The 12,842-nt window shown below is 41.3% G+C and overlaps 1 protein-coding gene across 5 annotated transcripts in view; it reads left to right on the top strand.

Annotated features, from left to right (window-relative positions):
• Window positions 1-12,842, top strand: part of FYN (FYN proto-oncogene, Src family tyrosine kinase) — a 128,163-nt gene that overhangs the window by 90,363 nt on the left and 24,958 nt on the right. For all 5 annotated transcript variants that reach the window (XM_032185809.1, XM_032185807.1, XM_032185806.1 and 2 more), the window contains 5 exons: window positions 1,483-1,740; window positions 2,322-2,418; window positions 5,849-5,947; window positions 7,118-7,221; window positions 11,446-11,595. In XM_032185809.1, coding sequence (XP_032041700.1) covers window positions 1,494-1,740; window positions 2,322-2,418; window positions 5,849-5,947; window positions 7,118-7,221; window positions 11,446-11,595 — 697 coding nt within the window. In that variant the 5' untranslated portion in view covers window positions 1,483-1,493. The remainder of the gene's footprint in view (window positions 1-1,482; window positions 1,741-2,321; window positions 2,419-5,848; window positions 5,948-7,117; window positions 7,222-11,445; window positions 11,596-12,842) is intronic.

The raw sequence follows: 12,842 nt of genomic DNA, 5'->3' as shown, positions 1-12,842 counted from the left end.
GGCATACAAAATAGGCAGCCTGGCAGCTACAGAAAAACGAGGATATTTGAAAAAGGATATGCTTTTTATTTACTCTAAGTGACGGATATTGGCTGAAATGTGAGAAGAAATAAGGGGGGGAAATGTGCTTTGCTATCTTTTTTTTTTTTTCCTGAGCTGTGCATTTTCTCGCTGCCTATTTATATATCCCGGAGAAAGTATGTCCTGCAATTCATTTTTTTTTTAAAGATTTTTCTGTTGTCACTGCTCTTTCTTGCAGCATGAGCATCTCGAGCCCAGTGCCTGTGTGCCGGGTTACATGTAGGATTCACCATAGCTGTTTGGATTAAGGGTCCATCCAGACAGGTATCTGATTCCCTACATACATCACGCATGATTTCAAAAACTTTGGTTTTGTGCCAAGATTCAGCTTGTGTCACAAGCAAAGAGTGTGGTAGCAGCAGCACACAGATCCTTCAGTGTTGGAGCTCACAGAGGGAAAATAGCAGCAGGTAACGGAGCTGACCTGACAGAGGGCTGTGCCTAAATGTGGTGGCTCACCCTCTGTCTCCCTCTACAGAGTGAGCTTCTTCACACAGAAGTAGGCTCCTAACTTGTCTGCAGATAAAATTACAAGAGATCAACCCTCCAGGCCCTTGCAGTGCCCCTTGAGGATGGTGAATTTGAGGTTATGAGAATTAGAAAACTTAGAGAAAACTTCTCCAAAGTGAGCCTTCTCAGTCTCTACAAGTCAGGAACCTGGGCTTTGAGACTGCCTGCATTTAACATGTTAATTCCTCCACGACTTTCTCTGCTTTCTTAGATCATTTATACTTCTGGCTACCCCAGCATCCGGTATCAGGACGCCTTACCCTTCAGTTCGGCATAGCATAAAGGAGCACTTGCTTTTGTTTTACATCTGCTATCTGATGAGTTCCCTCCTACTTTCCTGTGCTGTGATAATTATCAGCTCATTATCTGCTTTTCTGTCTGTGGCACAGAGCTCCAGCAATGAAAAAACGCCACACTGCCTTTCCATGAAGTCAAAGGAGCTCTTGCATGGTTGACAATGTTAGAAATGAATGAGTTAAGTGCCTCGTGTTTTGGGGCCAGACCTGAACACCTCCAGCAGTACTTTTTGGCTGTGTCTTTGCCTGGCAGTTGTGCTTTCCTAGTAAAGGATGAGCGAGGGAGATTTCTTCCTCCTACCCTCCTGCAAGCGAGCAATTTTCAGCCTTTGAGCTGAGGCTCCTACAAGAACAGGAGGGACCTCCTCAGCCCTGATGGGAAAGCACTGTGAGGTAGAATTTGATGTGAGCTTTTTCAACACGTTGCTGTTTATTTTCAAACGTGTTGTCAATGCTTTGATTTTTTTTTTTTCCAAAATAAATAAATAAATAGGTTTTGAGCAGTGAACTTAGTTTGATCCTCATCATACGTGAGTTTGAGGGAGGTCTGATGATCATAAATGTGTGAACGGTTCTCTTTTCCTTTCTCCTCTAGGATTTTAGATAATGGGCTGTGTGCAATGTAAGGACAAAGAAGCAACAAAACTGACTGATGAGAGGGATGGGAGTTTAACACAAAGTTCAGGCTACCGCTATGGCACAGATCCCACGCCACAGCACTATCCCAGCTTCGGTGTGACTTCAATTCCAAACTACAACAACTTCCATGCCACAGGAGGCCAAGGACTGACGGTGTTCGGTGGAGTCAACTCCTCCTCTCATACAGGGACGCTGCGTACAAGAGGAGGAACAGGTGACTGTCAAAGTCTTGTTTCAGTGCACTCGTTGGGCATCAATCCCGTTATTACACTGGGGTCCCAGCTGTCTTGGCATGCTCTTTTGTCTAAATGTTACCTTATAAATTAACGCAAAGAATTGGGGTGGAGCTGGGTCCTCAGCCCTGCCTTTGCAAACTTGCAGATGTTAGTTTGCATGGGGGATGAGAAATTATATATACAGCATGGCCAACTGACCACCTCGTCCCTCTACCTGGGAATGGAAGGTGTTGTTTGAGGCACCTCAGGTGGTTAACGGGAGATATTTGGTGTAGGTACATCTCAACTCTTCCAAAACACCTTGCCTACTTGGTATCCCTGCATTGTGTGTGGGTGCCAAACCAAGACGACTGATGACTCTAAAATCTGAAGGAGGTGGCGTGCCCACTAGCTGCATGAAAGCACAAGGATTAGTGGGAGGCTAGAGCAGGAGACTTCAGTTTATTTTTCTCCCCAGCAACTGGAATGGCTTACATTAAGCTTAGCCACCTGCTCTCCTGAAGCTCATTTTTCTTCTGTTTTTGGTGATGGAGTGTAACTCACCTATCTTCTTCTTTAGGTGTAACTCTTTTTGTGGCGCTTTATGACTATGAAGCAAGAACAGAAGATGACTTAAGTTTTCACAAAGGAGAAAAATTTCAAATACTTAACAGCTCGTAAGTTTTAGGCTTGTGAATATGCTTTTTAATATTTTTAAACTTTTAACATTGACAATTATATTTGCTTATGTCATTAGTAAAATATAATGTTGGATATTCAATATATGTAGGGCTTTTACTCGTTTACTTGTCTTTGCCTTTCAAGTGTTTATTACAGAAAAACAACTCAACCACATGCAGCTTTACTTCAAAAGTAAGCATTAGATTGTGTGATTCACTGCTTACATTTCACAGTAAACTCACATTCAGACCTGAGAGTACCAGCCCTGTGCTTTACCAGAAGCCACAGAAGCTCTGCAAGATTTATACTAGCACTTTCTGCAATCTGCTGCAAGCATCTCTACACAAGAACAAGCTAAAAAACAATTTACAAAAGAGAACTTGCACAGACTTGCATGTCAACATACGCTTAGAAGTGACAATTCTTTTTGTTTTAAAGGTAGGTGATATAATCTGGACTTGCTAGTAAGTTAAGTGAAAACACATCACTGCACAGTTGCATTTCATATAAAAAACACACTTTCATCCTGGAAGCCATCAACTTAAAATTAATTTCATTAACTGTCCAGAGGAAAAAAAAATTAGCAATTTAAAATAACATCTAAAATTACTGTGCTACTGACCTATATCAGAACATCTTTCAATTCCTGGCTCAAAACAGAAAGTTGAAAGCTACGTAGCATGTACAAGTAAAAATGGGTTAACAAGCAAGTGTGTAGCTTTTAGAGGCTTTGTAATATTGCTCTTATCTTTTTTCTTATACTATGTGACAGTGAAGAAAATTCATCCCTGGTGCAGCTCCTGTTAATTTTAATAGAACAACTCCAGGCTTGGAGTTGGCTCAATGTGAATTAAAGTGGTAAAAAAAAATAATCAGGTAATTCTGGGGAATATTTCATGAAGCCATGGAGCTGAGGACCTTTGATGTAGATGAAAGCACAGAAACTTCAGTTACAACTAGTAGAGGGAGCAGCACTATAAAGACCTCTCTACTTCTAAATTACCACTTGGAAAAAAAAGAAAAAAAAGACACCTTTTTTAAAGTATTATCCTTTTTTTTTTTTTTCTTTTGTGTTGCGTGCTGCTTTCCCAACTTTACTATGTTGTAACCTGAAACAAATAGAAATTGCATGCATTGTGAATTCCTTACACATGCCAGCTGATGGAATTAGGGGGTGCTCATAGGGATGTGCAGAGCAATGGTACTCAGAGTCAGTGGGACAGAGAGATTGTGGGTGGTTGTGGTACAGGCATTTTAATGCAGGTAATTACTGCCAGGAGGAAAGCTTTTTAAGAGAAGAAAAAAAAAAATCATTCAGTGACTTTCCTGTAGGATTATAGATGCACAGTTCCCATCGAAGCCAGCTCTGCTTATAAACACAGGACCTAACCACACTCCTGGAGGACTGACAGCCAGGCTGGGAATCTCCAGGGAGCAGCTTTTCTGTGAGAATGTTTCATCTCTCCATTTATATCAGAAATGACATGAAAGCAGACCATTTTTTGGAGTCTGCCACTGCTGCCCGCCCCAAGGAAGTACAAAAGTGCACTCGACCAGTTTTTCGGGAATTTTTTGAGAGGGTCGGGTTTGTCTTAACTCCAAATGAACGAAATTTGATTTGCGCTTTGGGTGAAAGGTTGAGGTCAGCACCACCTGAAATGGCACACAGAGGGCATCCCTGCCATTTGATGTCAGAAGTGGTCCGTTTCTGGGGCAGTTCAGAGCAGACTTCAGAGCTCAGAAACACTCCATCCCCATGGCCACTCCTGCATACCCTGGATAGCTGCACTGAGTGGCCTCCTCCTAACTTAGGCTCATCAGGTGGGTGTCTGCTGTATTCCTCCTTCCTGGCAGCGCTTTGAGAGATTCAGGCTCCTCTCTTAAAGCAGAGGGGGGTTTTCCTGATGTTAAGATCTAGGGCACGTCTTTTTTCCCTCCCTAGGTGCGATGAGATACCTCCATCTAGTGGACTGTCTGTGCAGTAAGGAGAATAAATGGGAACCAGTGATACTGGTACAGTTCTGCTGCTGACTGTTCATGCCAGCCATCAAGGAGCTGAGCTGTGTATCAACCACAGCATGGCACAATCTCCCAGAAATCATCTGCAGCAGCATATGGGGGTAGTGTTAGTTCTGCAGCTGGTAAAATTAGGGACATAAACAGGGTCATTTGTCTGATATACTAATACACAAGTAATATGTATTAAAACAGTGACAGCTGCCAGCATCTAGAAAAGCTAGTTTTTCTTCAGTTTTGGAGCTGTAGCATTGGAAACATTACTTTTTTGATTCATCACAGCTGTTTTCTAGTTGTTTTCCATATTCTTTCTAGCTATAAAAGAAGGTGGAGTTGAAAATTTAAAATAAGAGAGCTCACCCTCACACAACCTTTCCTGCCTGTTTGTAACAGTCCAGACAATGTACTTTCTTTAACTGCTTGCTTATTGAAGAGGCAGGATTTTCTGAATTTTCTGGCCATGTTTGATAATAGCGTTTAATTTAGTGAACAAATCTTTTTTTAATTTTATTTATTTTTTTTTTCAGAGAAGGAAACCAAGAATTTTCTAAACAGTCCAGAAGTAGAAAATGCTTGTTAGGAGCAGTAGGAGTTATATATCAGGGAATTTGGTACTGAGAACTAAATACAAATTGCTCGATCCCAAATCATTGCATCCCGGTAAATGTCTGTTACAGCTGTGAGTTGTGCAGCAACATGCACTGTCTGAAGTGGGACCCCATGTCCCACTGTACACGTGTATGACAAAAATTGATGCTGAGCCTGTGGAGCACTGCCATAAGGTGATCCTGCATGGACTCCTTCGTATTTAAATATTGTAGAAAAATGTGTTTTTTTAAGTATTTAAAAATGCAGCAAAGTCCTTTGCTATTTAAGATATCTCCTCCAGGTGGCCAGGAGAGGTAACCTAGAGAATGAAGTGTGATCTCTAAGGGCTACTTAAAACTCTGTGTTGATAGGTGGCTTTTTAATGTCTTGGGGTTTCAGATGAATAATGCTCGCGGAAGTTTGAATGTCGTGTTAAAATTAGCAGTGGATCTGAGTGTGTTCAATTTTGCCATTCTCCTATAAGCTCTCTCAAGGGTCTGTATTAGAATAATTGCTATGGAGACAGTTTTCAATATTCCAGTCCAAATTCAGCCGTAACCAAACCTGATTTCACTGGGTTGTTACGCCTGTTTATGCCATTATGCTCCATTTGGAAGGCTACGTTCCTAATAATAACGGATGCAAAGAAATGTGTAGATTATCGTGGCTGAGATGCAAACAGCTTTCTCAGAAGTACACCCATGACACAGAGAGGAGCTGCTGTGAATTCCTGCCACACACGTTGCAGGTGTCGTTAGCAGTAAGAGCACCGTCTGTACAGCTGTGTCTCTCTCTCACTTTTCCTCACCTCTTTTTCTGCAGGGAAGGAGACTGGTGGGAGGCCCGGTCCTTGACAACAGGCGAAACTGGTTACATTCCCAGTAATTATGTGGCTCCAGTCGATTCCATCCAAGCAGAGGAGTATGTTTTCTTTTCACTGTAAAGACCCATTAGTGCTGTATTAGAAGAAGATTTGAGGAGTTTGTTTTGATTGATTGCAGTGATTTTTCAAATGGCTTACATTATTTTTATTTCACTTCTTGACTGCACTGATAAATAATTAGGTAATTAGTAACAAAAGAAGCACAAGCTCAGTGCTTTTTCAATGTCAAAACATAGGAAGAAAACCTAAAGGAACACTGGTCTGCTTCCTTTATTCGAGTGTCAGCTAATTTCAGGCTTTAAGCAAAAGACGCCCTTGTGTTTCCTGAAACGATTTGCAAAAATGTTCAGAGTCAATTAGTGTGCAAACCATCTCAGAAACGGGGCACATTGGATCAACATATGCCTATCTATGCCTACAAAGCATAGAACAGGATGCATAGAACAGGATGCCACAAAGTATGGCTTGTGGGGATCTGTGCATTTTCTGAATCAGCTCTGCAGAAGGCCATGGACTCTACTGTTGAACTACTGCAGTTTGTACCTTAGTTTACATTTTGCTGTAGTTCATTGGCATTTTTCTGATAACTCAGTTATAAGGATACAGACATCATCTGGAATGGCTCTGTCCTGATTGCCTGTGAAATCAAAAAAATATATATTAATTGCTGCCGGAAAGAAAAAGGTATTGAAATTATAAAAGCCTTATAGAACCGCAGTAAAGTGGTTGCATCTGGTCCTTCTACTGGGGTTTTGTAGCTGTGCCGGAGCAAAAAATGTTGAATACTAATCTGCCACGATGTAAGTCAAATATATAGTTTATAGAAATATCTACAAAAATGCTGCTTTTCAGCAGCAGTGCATTTTTCTGCCCTCTTTCTTGCCCATTCCTTCCCCCTCCAAGTCTTGCTTACAGTTTGTCCCAATGTGGCCTTTGCTGTGAGACGCCAAACAAGTGTTCTCAGCATCTACTGATTATAGGCATAATGCACAGGTTATTGTACAAAACATACAACATCTACTTCATAGATCTGCAACATTGCTTCCACGCTACAACAAAAGAGACATAGTATGACAATAGTGGTTGAATATACATAGTTTCCACAAATTGTCTACCATGTCTGAGCTCTGTGGCACTACCTATAATAAAGTAATAAGGTAATCCTATATAGATAGCATTTTTCTTACTATTTCTGATGTTTCCTTAAGGTGGTACTTTGGCAAACTTGGCCGGAAAGATGCTGAGAGACAGCTGTTGTCGTTTGGAAACCCAAGAGGTACCTTCCTGATCCGGGAAAGTGAAACTACCAAAGGTATGCTGGCCAAGGCTTTTCTGACAACAAATGAGAAGACGTGACAAAAAAATCACGCTAAGTTTGTAAAACACCGTTTTCATTGCTATAAAGGTAGAGAAAAGTGCCATGTTGCATGCATTTGATGGAACATCCTGAGTTATGGAGTGAGTGTTAGAAGCAGAGAACAACCCAAGAACCCAAGAAAAACCATGCCAAGCTCTGTGCATGGCATCTGCAGTTCAGGTTGTGCTCAGGCAGGGTGCTCTGCTCTGCTGTCACACTCTGAACATGGTGCTGTCTCTCAATGAGTTGAGGTTAGCACCACTGCAGTGGAGCTGTGTGGAGACGGGCCCCTCAGAACAGCACTGTGCGGCTGCCAGAGGTAGAGGTGGTTAGCTTACTGGGAATAGGTGCTGGGAATCTGCAGTGTAGTTTGGGGAGATTTACTGCTTTCCTCAGAACAAGCAGAATATCTGGATCTTCTTGGCCATAGGATGAAGTTTGTGGGTGTGGAGGGTGCTGATTATTATTTAGGGAAGGTTAGGATTGGTTTGGTTTTTTGTCTTTCCTCTCTGAAATGCTGGATCCCTGGGGAAAAATAGTTTTAAATTCATAGACTAGCGATGAGAAAACTTTACAATATGTATAATGAATATATTCAGAAAGTATTCAGCTGTATACATTCTGTTGAAATCGAGTGGAAGGATGTATTCTCCTCCTCCCCTGTAAAAATACTAGAGGCATTCCAGTTTTCCTGGTGGGTGCTATCATTGCTTCTACATTTAGTTCGTGAGGCCTGTCAACATCTTCTTCAAAGCTTTGTATGTATGGAAAGATCTTTCTAACTCATACAGCTGTTGAGGAGAAAACATGCAACTAACTGAAAACAAACTTGGCTATTTCTCAACTAACCAGCAATCTGAAACAATAGCTTTGGGAAGCATAAGTCACTGGAATTAAGTTCTGAAGTCTAATGGTGGTTCATGTAATTAAAGCACTGAGTTGTCAGTGCTTTGATCAGAGCACACTCCGTCAGCTCATGTTAGCATGCAAAGTGGTTGGAGTCGTGGCTGGAATAAGGGCTTAAAGAAGCACCACTGCTCCCTTCTCTCTGAGCTATCTTCAGGCGCTGCGTTCTGCCTCTTGAATCTGTCAGTTTTAGAATTTTGCCTGCTGCAGTCACCGGAATCCTCCTTCACTGTACCAACCTCGAGGACCATTAATGATGCAAAATCAGCCTCAACGTGCTGTTGTTTCAGACAGCTGATTTCCCATCTTGCCACCCCGCAGCTTCATCATCCCTTATCTTGCAGTGAGGCACTCTCACCAGAACCAAGATCTGCCCGAACTTGCTCTTTTTCTGCAAATAGCCTCCACCTGTCCATTTTCACCAGCAGTTGTTGTGTATGTGAGAAGCAGGCAGGCTTCATTCCAGTCTGTGCTGAGTTTAAGAACTCTCTAATACAAGCATGCTTGGATCCTAAAAACAACATTGTTTCCCTAAACCCTGTTATCTGTTTAGTCTGTTCTGACCTTCTTTACACAGTGATAGGGGATATGTTTTGCAGGACTGTTTACATAGCTAAGTAAGTCAGGTTTCTTACTAGAGCTTCTTGTAATTGGGGAAAATGGAACAATCCATCCATCACGGTGGGGTTTGTAGCAGCAAGCTGGATTTCTCTGCATTAAGGCTCAAGGCTTTCTGCATCTTCAGGCTGAGTTTGCATCACAGCCATTGGCAAAAACAAAACATGCATGTTTTTTGTCAAAAATGCCTGTGTCCCTTCTAATCTTTGTGGCGTGTAAATATGTTCTCAGAAGACAAAAAAGGGAGTTTGTTGTTCATGGGAAAGGAAAAAAACGACTGGGAGGACTGCATGGTGCATTCTCCACTAAGCCCTCTCAAAGTGCCTTGCCCCAGCTAGTCATCTTGGGCTTGAGGCAGGAATTGTTTGGTGACCTAGAATTGTCCCTTCTGCTTTAAATAATAACAATAATAAAATTAATCAAGATCATGTTAAAAGTATCATCATGGATGACTTCAGCATGAATGACCTCCCTTGATCATGGTCGCCTTCTCTCCTTACTTCCAAAATAAATCAGTCAGGGCTGGCTTTTCGTTTCTTTCAATGCCTCGCTACCCAGGTACTTCATCAGCTCTTGTCTGGATAATCCTTCACCTGGTTTCAATCTCCACCCTCCAGTGCTGTCTGGTTTTAGGTTCATTTTTTAAAAAAATCATTAGAATGATATATTGTAATGTCATATTTCTACCCAATTTTTTATTACTTGTATCTTTTATATTTCAATCTATCCGCGGATAATAATGAGTAGTCTAAATAACCAACAGCCTAAATAAATGAATGATAAAATCCATCTTGGTTCTTGTTTTTGTCCAGATTTGAACTAAAGCTCCAGTCCTGCAACTTGATCCGAGGTCATCGGGGGTCCATGAAGGGCCACCCACGCAGATCTGATTGCAGACCTGGAGCCAGGGATTGTTTACATTTTCCTAAAGAATCCGAAATAGTGACCAGATAGGCAGGGAGTGTGACTAAAGAAAATACAGCTGCTGCTGTGTTTGTGGGTCAAAACTCACAACTGCAGAGGTGGAAAACCCTGCCTGGAAAAATGTGAAAGTAGGCAGGCAGCGTACAACCAGCAGTGCTGGTACAAGGCAGGCACAAAATTAGCTTGCAAATCCCCCAAACCCTTTGAACTCCTAGCTTAGAGAGATGTCCTTACTTAGTGGGAGAATCTCCTCAGAAAAATAACCTAAACAAACAGTATTTTTCTACACTTAGAAATAAAAACCCTGTCACTTCTCTGAGGGTGTCTGCCATTCACATAAAACAGAATCATGTGTGTAAGTGCTGGCTCTTTTCCTCCTATTTAGAGGATAAACAACAGGGAATTTGAGAAGCCCTTGGTGTCAGGGAGTCAGGGTGGAGAAGTTTTGTTCTCCTCTGCTGCTCCACTCGGTGGTGAGCCATTTACCAGTGTGACCTGTTGCAGTATAACACAGTCAAATAAATTTTAGAGTCTCATAAAACATCCTCCTGGGGAGAGGGGAGACATCCAAGAAAGGCATTTCATATCAGGAATCTCAGCCACGTAACCGTGTTTTTTTAAAACTATTTCATTTAGCTGGAGGTGATCCTGGAGGATGTGAATCTGTCACGTGTGTTGAAAAGTACTGTGATTTGGATCATCAGCAGTCCATGCCATCAGACTGTAGGAATCATTCTGCCTTTCAGACTATCCAAAATTGTCTGCCGGTGGTTTTCCTTCCCTGTTCTTAGCTGACATGGTTACCAGTGCAAGCAGCCTGGACTCCAGAAGGAGGACCTTTCTGACATCTCTGCAGCTGCCAGTTACCTTTGTATTTTTCTTCTGATTCCTGAATTACCCTTGAGTAAACACAACATCAGTCTGAACCCTGAGCAAAGACATGACTTCACTGCCTTTGAGATGGCCATGTTTTTGCTCAGAAAACTGCATTGTGCTATAAAATACGGCTTCATCTCTGAATCTATAGAGAACCAAGAGATCATTAAGACACCTGAATGTGCAGGTCCCCATGTTGGTGGCCCAGCCTGTGGGAAAACTGCTGCCAAGCAGGATGTCTCGAGGCATCTCACATGGCCCTTAACCCCTGTGTTTGGGCATCTGAATCCCATCAGTAAGCTCTAAAGTTCCAGCATGGATTTGAGAAGTGAAATGTTCAGTTCTTGCAGGTCTTCTGGTGCGTCGTGTTAGCAGTGTACAACCTTCCCAGGACTGTGATGTACAAAATATGCTATTTTTTTTGTGAAGAAGCTTGGGATCCATCTGGGTGACAACGCTACCTGTATATAAAGTCATTATTTCCAGTGCTCCCTATGAAAATCTTGACATTTACCACCTACTGGCATTTAGCTGAAAAAGAGTATTTGCAGAATGACCTGGCACTTAAAATGGGAAAAGTCAATTTAATAACCTGAAGCACTAAATGTTAAAATACGAGTTTTCATTTACATAGACATCCTGATTTCCTTCCAGAAAAGTATGAAAGGGACACGGCGTGAACACTAAAATTTCCATGATACCTCCTTTAATGTGGTAGATTCTCTTGTTATTTTCAAGATACAATAGGTATTTTTGAAGCAATTTCTCTTTCACTTTATAACAAATGACCAGCAAATGAAAATTTGTGTCTAAAAAGCCATTTACAATTTTTTCTTTCTCCTTTTCTTGGAACAGGTGCCTATTCCCTGTCTATTCGTGACTGGGATGATATGAAAGGAGATCATGTCAAACATTATAAGATTCGCAAACTTGACAATGGTGGATATTATATCACAACTCGGGCACAATTTGAAACTCTTCAGCAGCTGGTTCAGCATTATTCAGGTAACTTTTCAGATAATACGTAGCACTCTTAAGTACTTTAAAGCAAGTGTTTACTGCTGAGCTGACGGATGTGTAAGATGCCCTAAAGAGTCATTTGAGCTATGTCTCTTGCTTGTTGTAATGCATCTTCCATTATCCCTTTCCCATTACAGTTATAAATGGCTTTGAGTGCTGTTCACAGCATACAGTGGCTGAGCTTTTAAAAGCTAGCACTCTGCTGAGGTAAAGGCTTTGCCTGCTCTCCCTTTTCTAAGCAAACAGAATTACTCAATTTGACTAGCACATCTGAATTCCCTCTGCATAAGCCAATGCTAACATGTACCTTTTGCAGCACAGTATTCCTAATAAAGCAAATAGGGAATTGCAGTGTGGAATTCAGTCACGTAAAGCAATGACCAAAAGGTTTGCGTATATAACCTGACTCAAATTTTCCCATTGAGTTTGTGTTCATTGTGGAGAGTATTAACATTTAAATTTTAATTGGTCTAATTTTAGAAATAAATACAGCAAGGCGGGTGTTTCTCTATGCATACTGCATCCACCCACCAAGCTCTCTTTTTTTTTTTTCTAAATTCCTGTGATTAAAATGTAACATGAACTATTCAACCCAAAAGTGCATCCTGCTGTCACTGGGGATTGGTATACAATAGTTACAACTAAAAAAAACCCAGACCTCTGCATAAGACCACTGTTTTTTATGTAAGATTGCCATGCTTCTCAGCATGGGCATTTTCAAAGCAGAAGTTTGAATTTTAAATTATTCTTTTTATTTTCTCCTTACTTTAGCTTTTCATATTAGCAAGTGACCCCAAATGCTCGCTGCTCAAAAACTTTTCATAAATTTTACTGGAAAATCAACTTCTTTGTGGGGTGTTTTTTTATGTATTCTTTGTATTCTGTCTGCTGTATTCTTATGCTATTCATACTAGACATCTGGCTGTCTTCTCCGCCCAGTTTCTCGTGGGTGTATGCTGCCTGGGAGAATTTCTAGCTGTTTCTGGTGACTCTGCATTAAGCTAAGCTAAAGAATGTATAAAAACTCACATCTAAGCATGAAAATTTTCAAACTCCTTATACCAACTGGTATACGCCAACTTTTAGTTATCTGTGGTCAAAATATTTGGGTTGCGTATTTCCCGTGCACAGATGCAGAGATACATTTGTCTCTGGACAAATATGGGAAAAGTCATTTCCTTGCCTCACAGATCAGTGAGATCCAGGCAGGGTAGCTCAGGAGCTGATGGTAC

The sequence above is a fragment of the Aythya fuligula genome, chromosome 3, assembly GCF_009819795.1.
Source record: "Aythya fuligula isolate bAytFul2 chromosome 3, bAytFul2.pri, whole genome shotgun sequence".
In the NCBI taxonomy this organism is placed as follows: Eukaryota; Metazoa; Chordata; class Aves; order Anseriformes; family Anatidae; genus Aythya; species Aythya fuligula.
The sequence above is the reverse complement of the archived record's forward strand: the minus strand, read 5'-3'. Positions and strand labels throughout refer to the sequence as shown.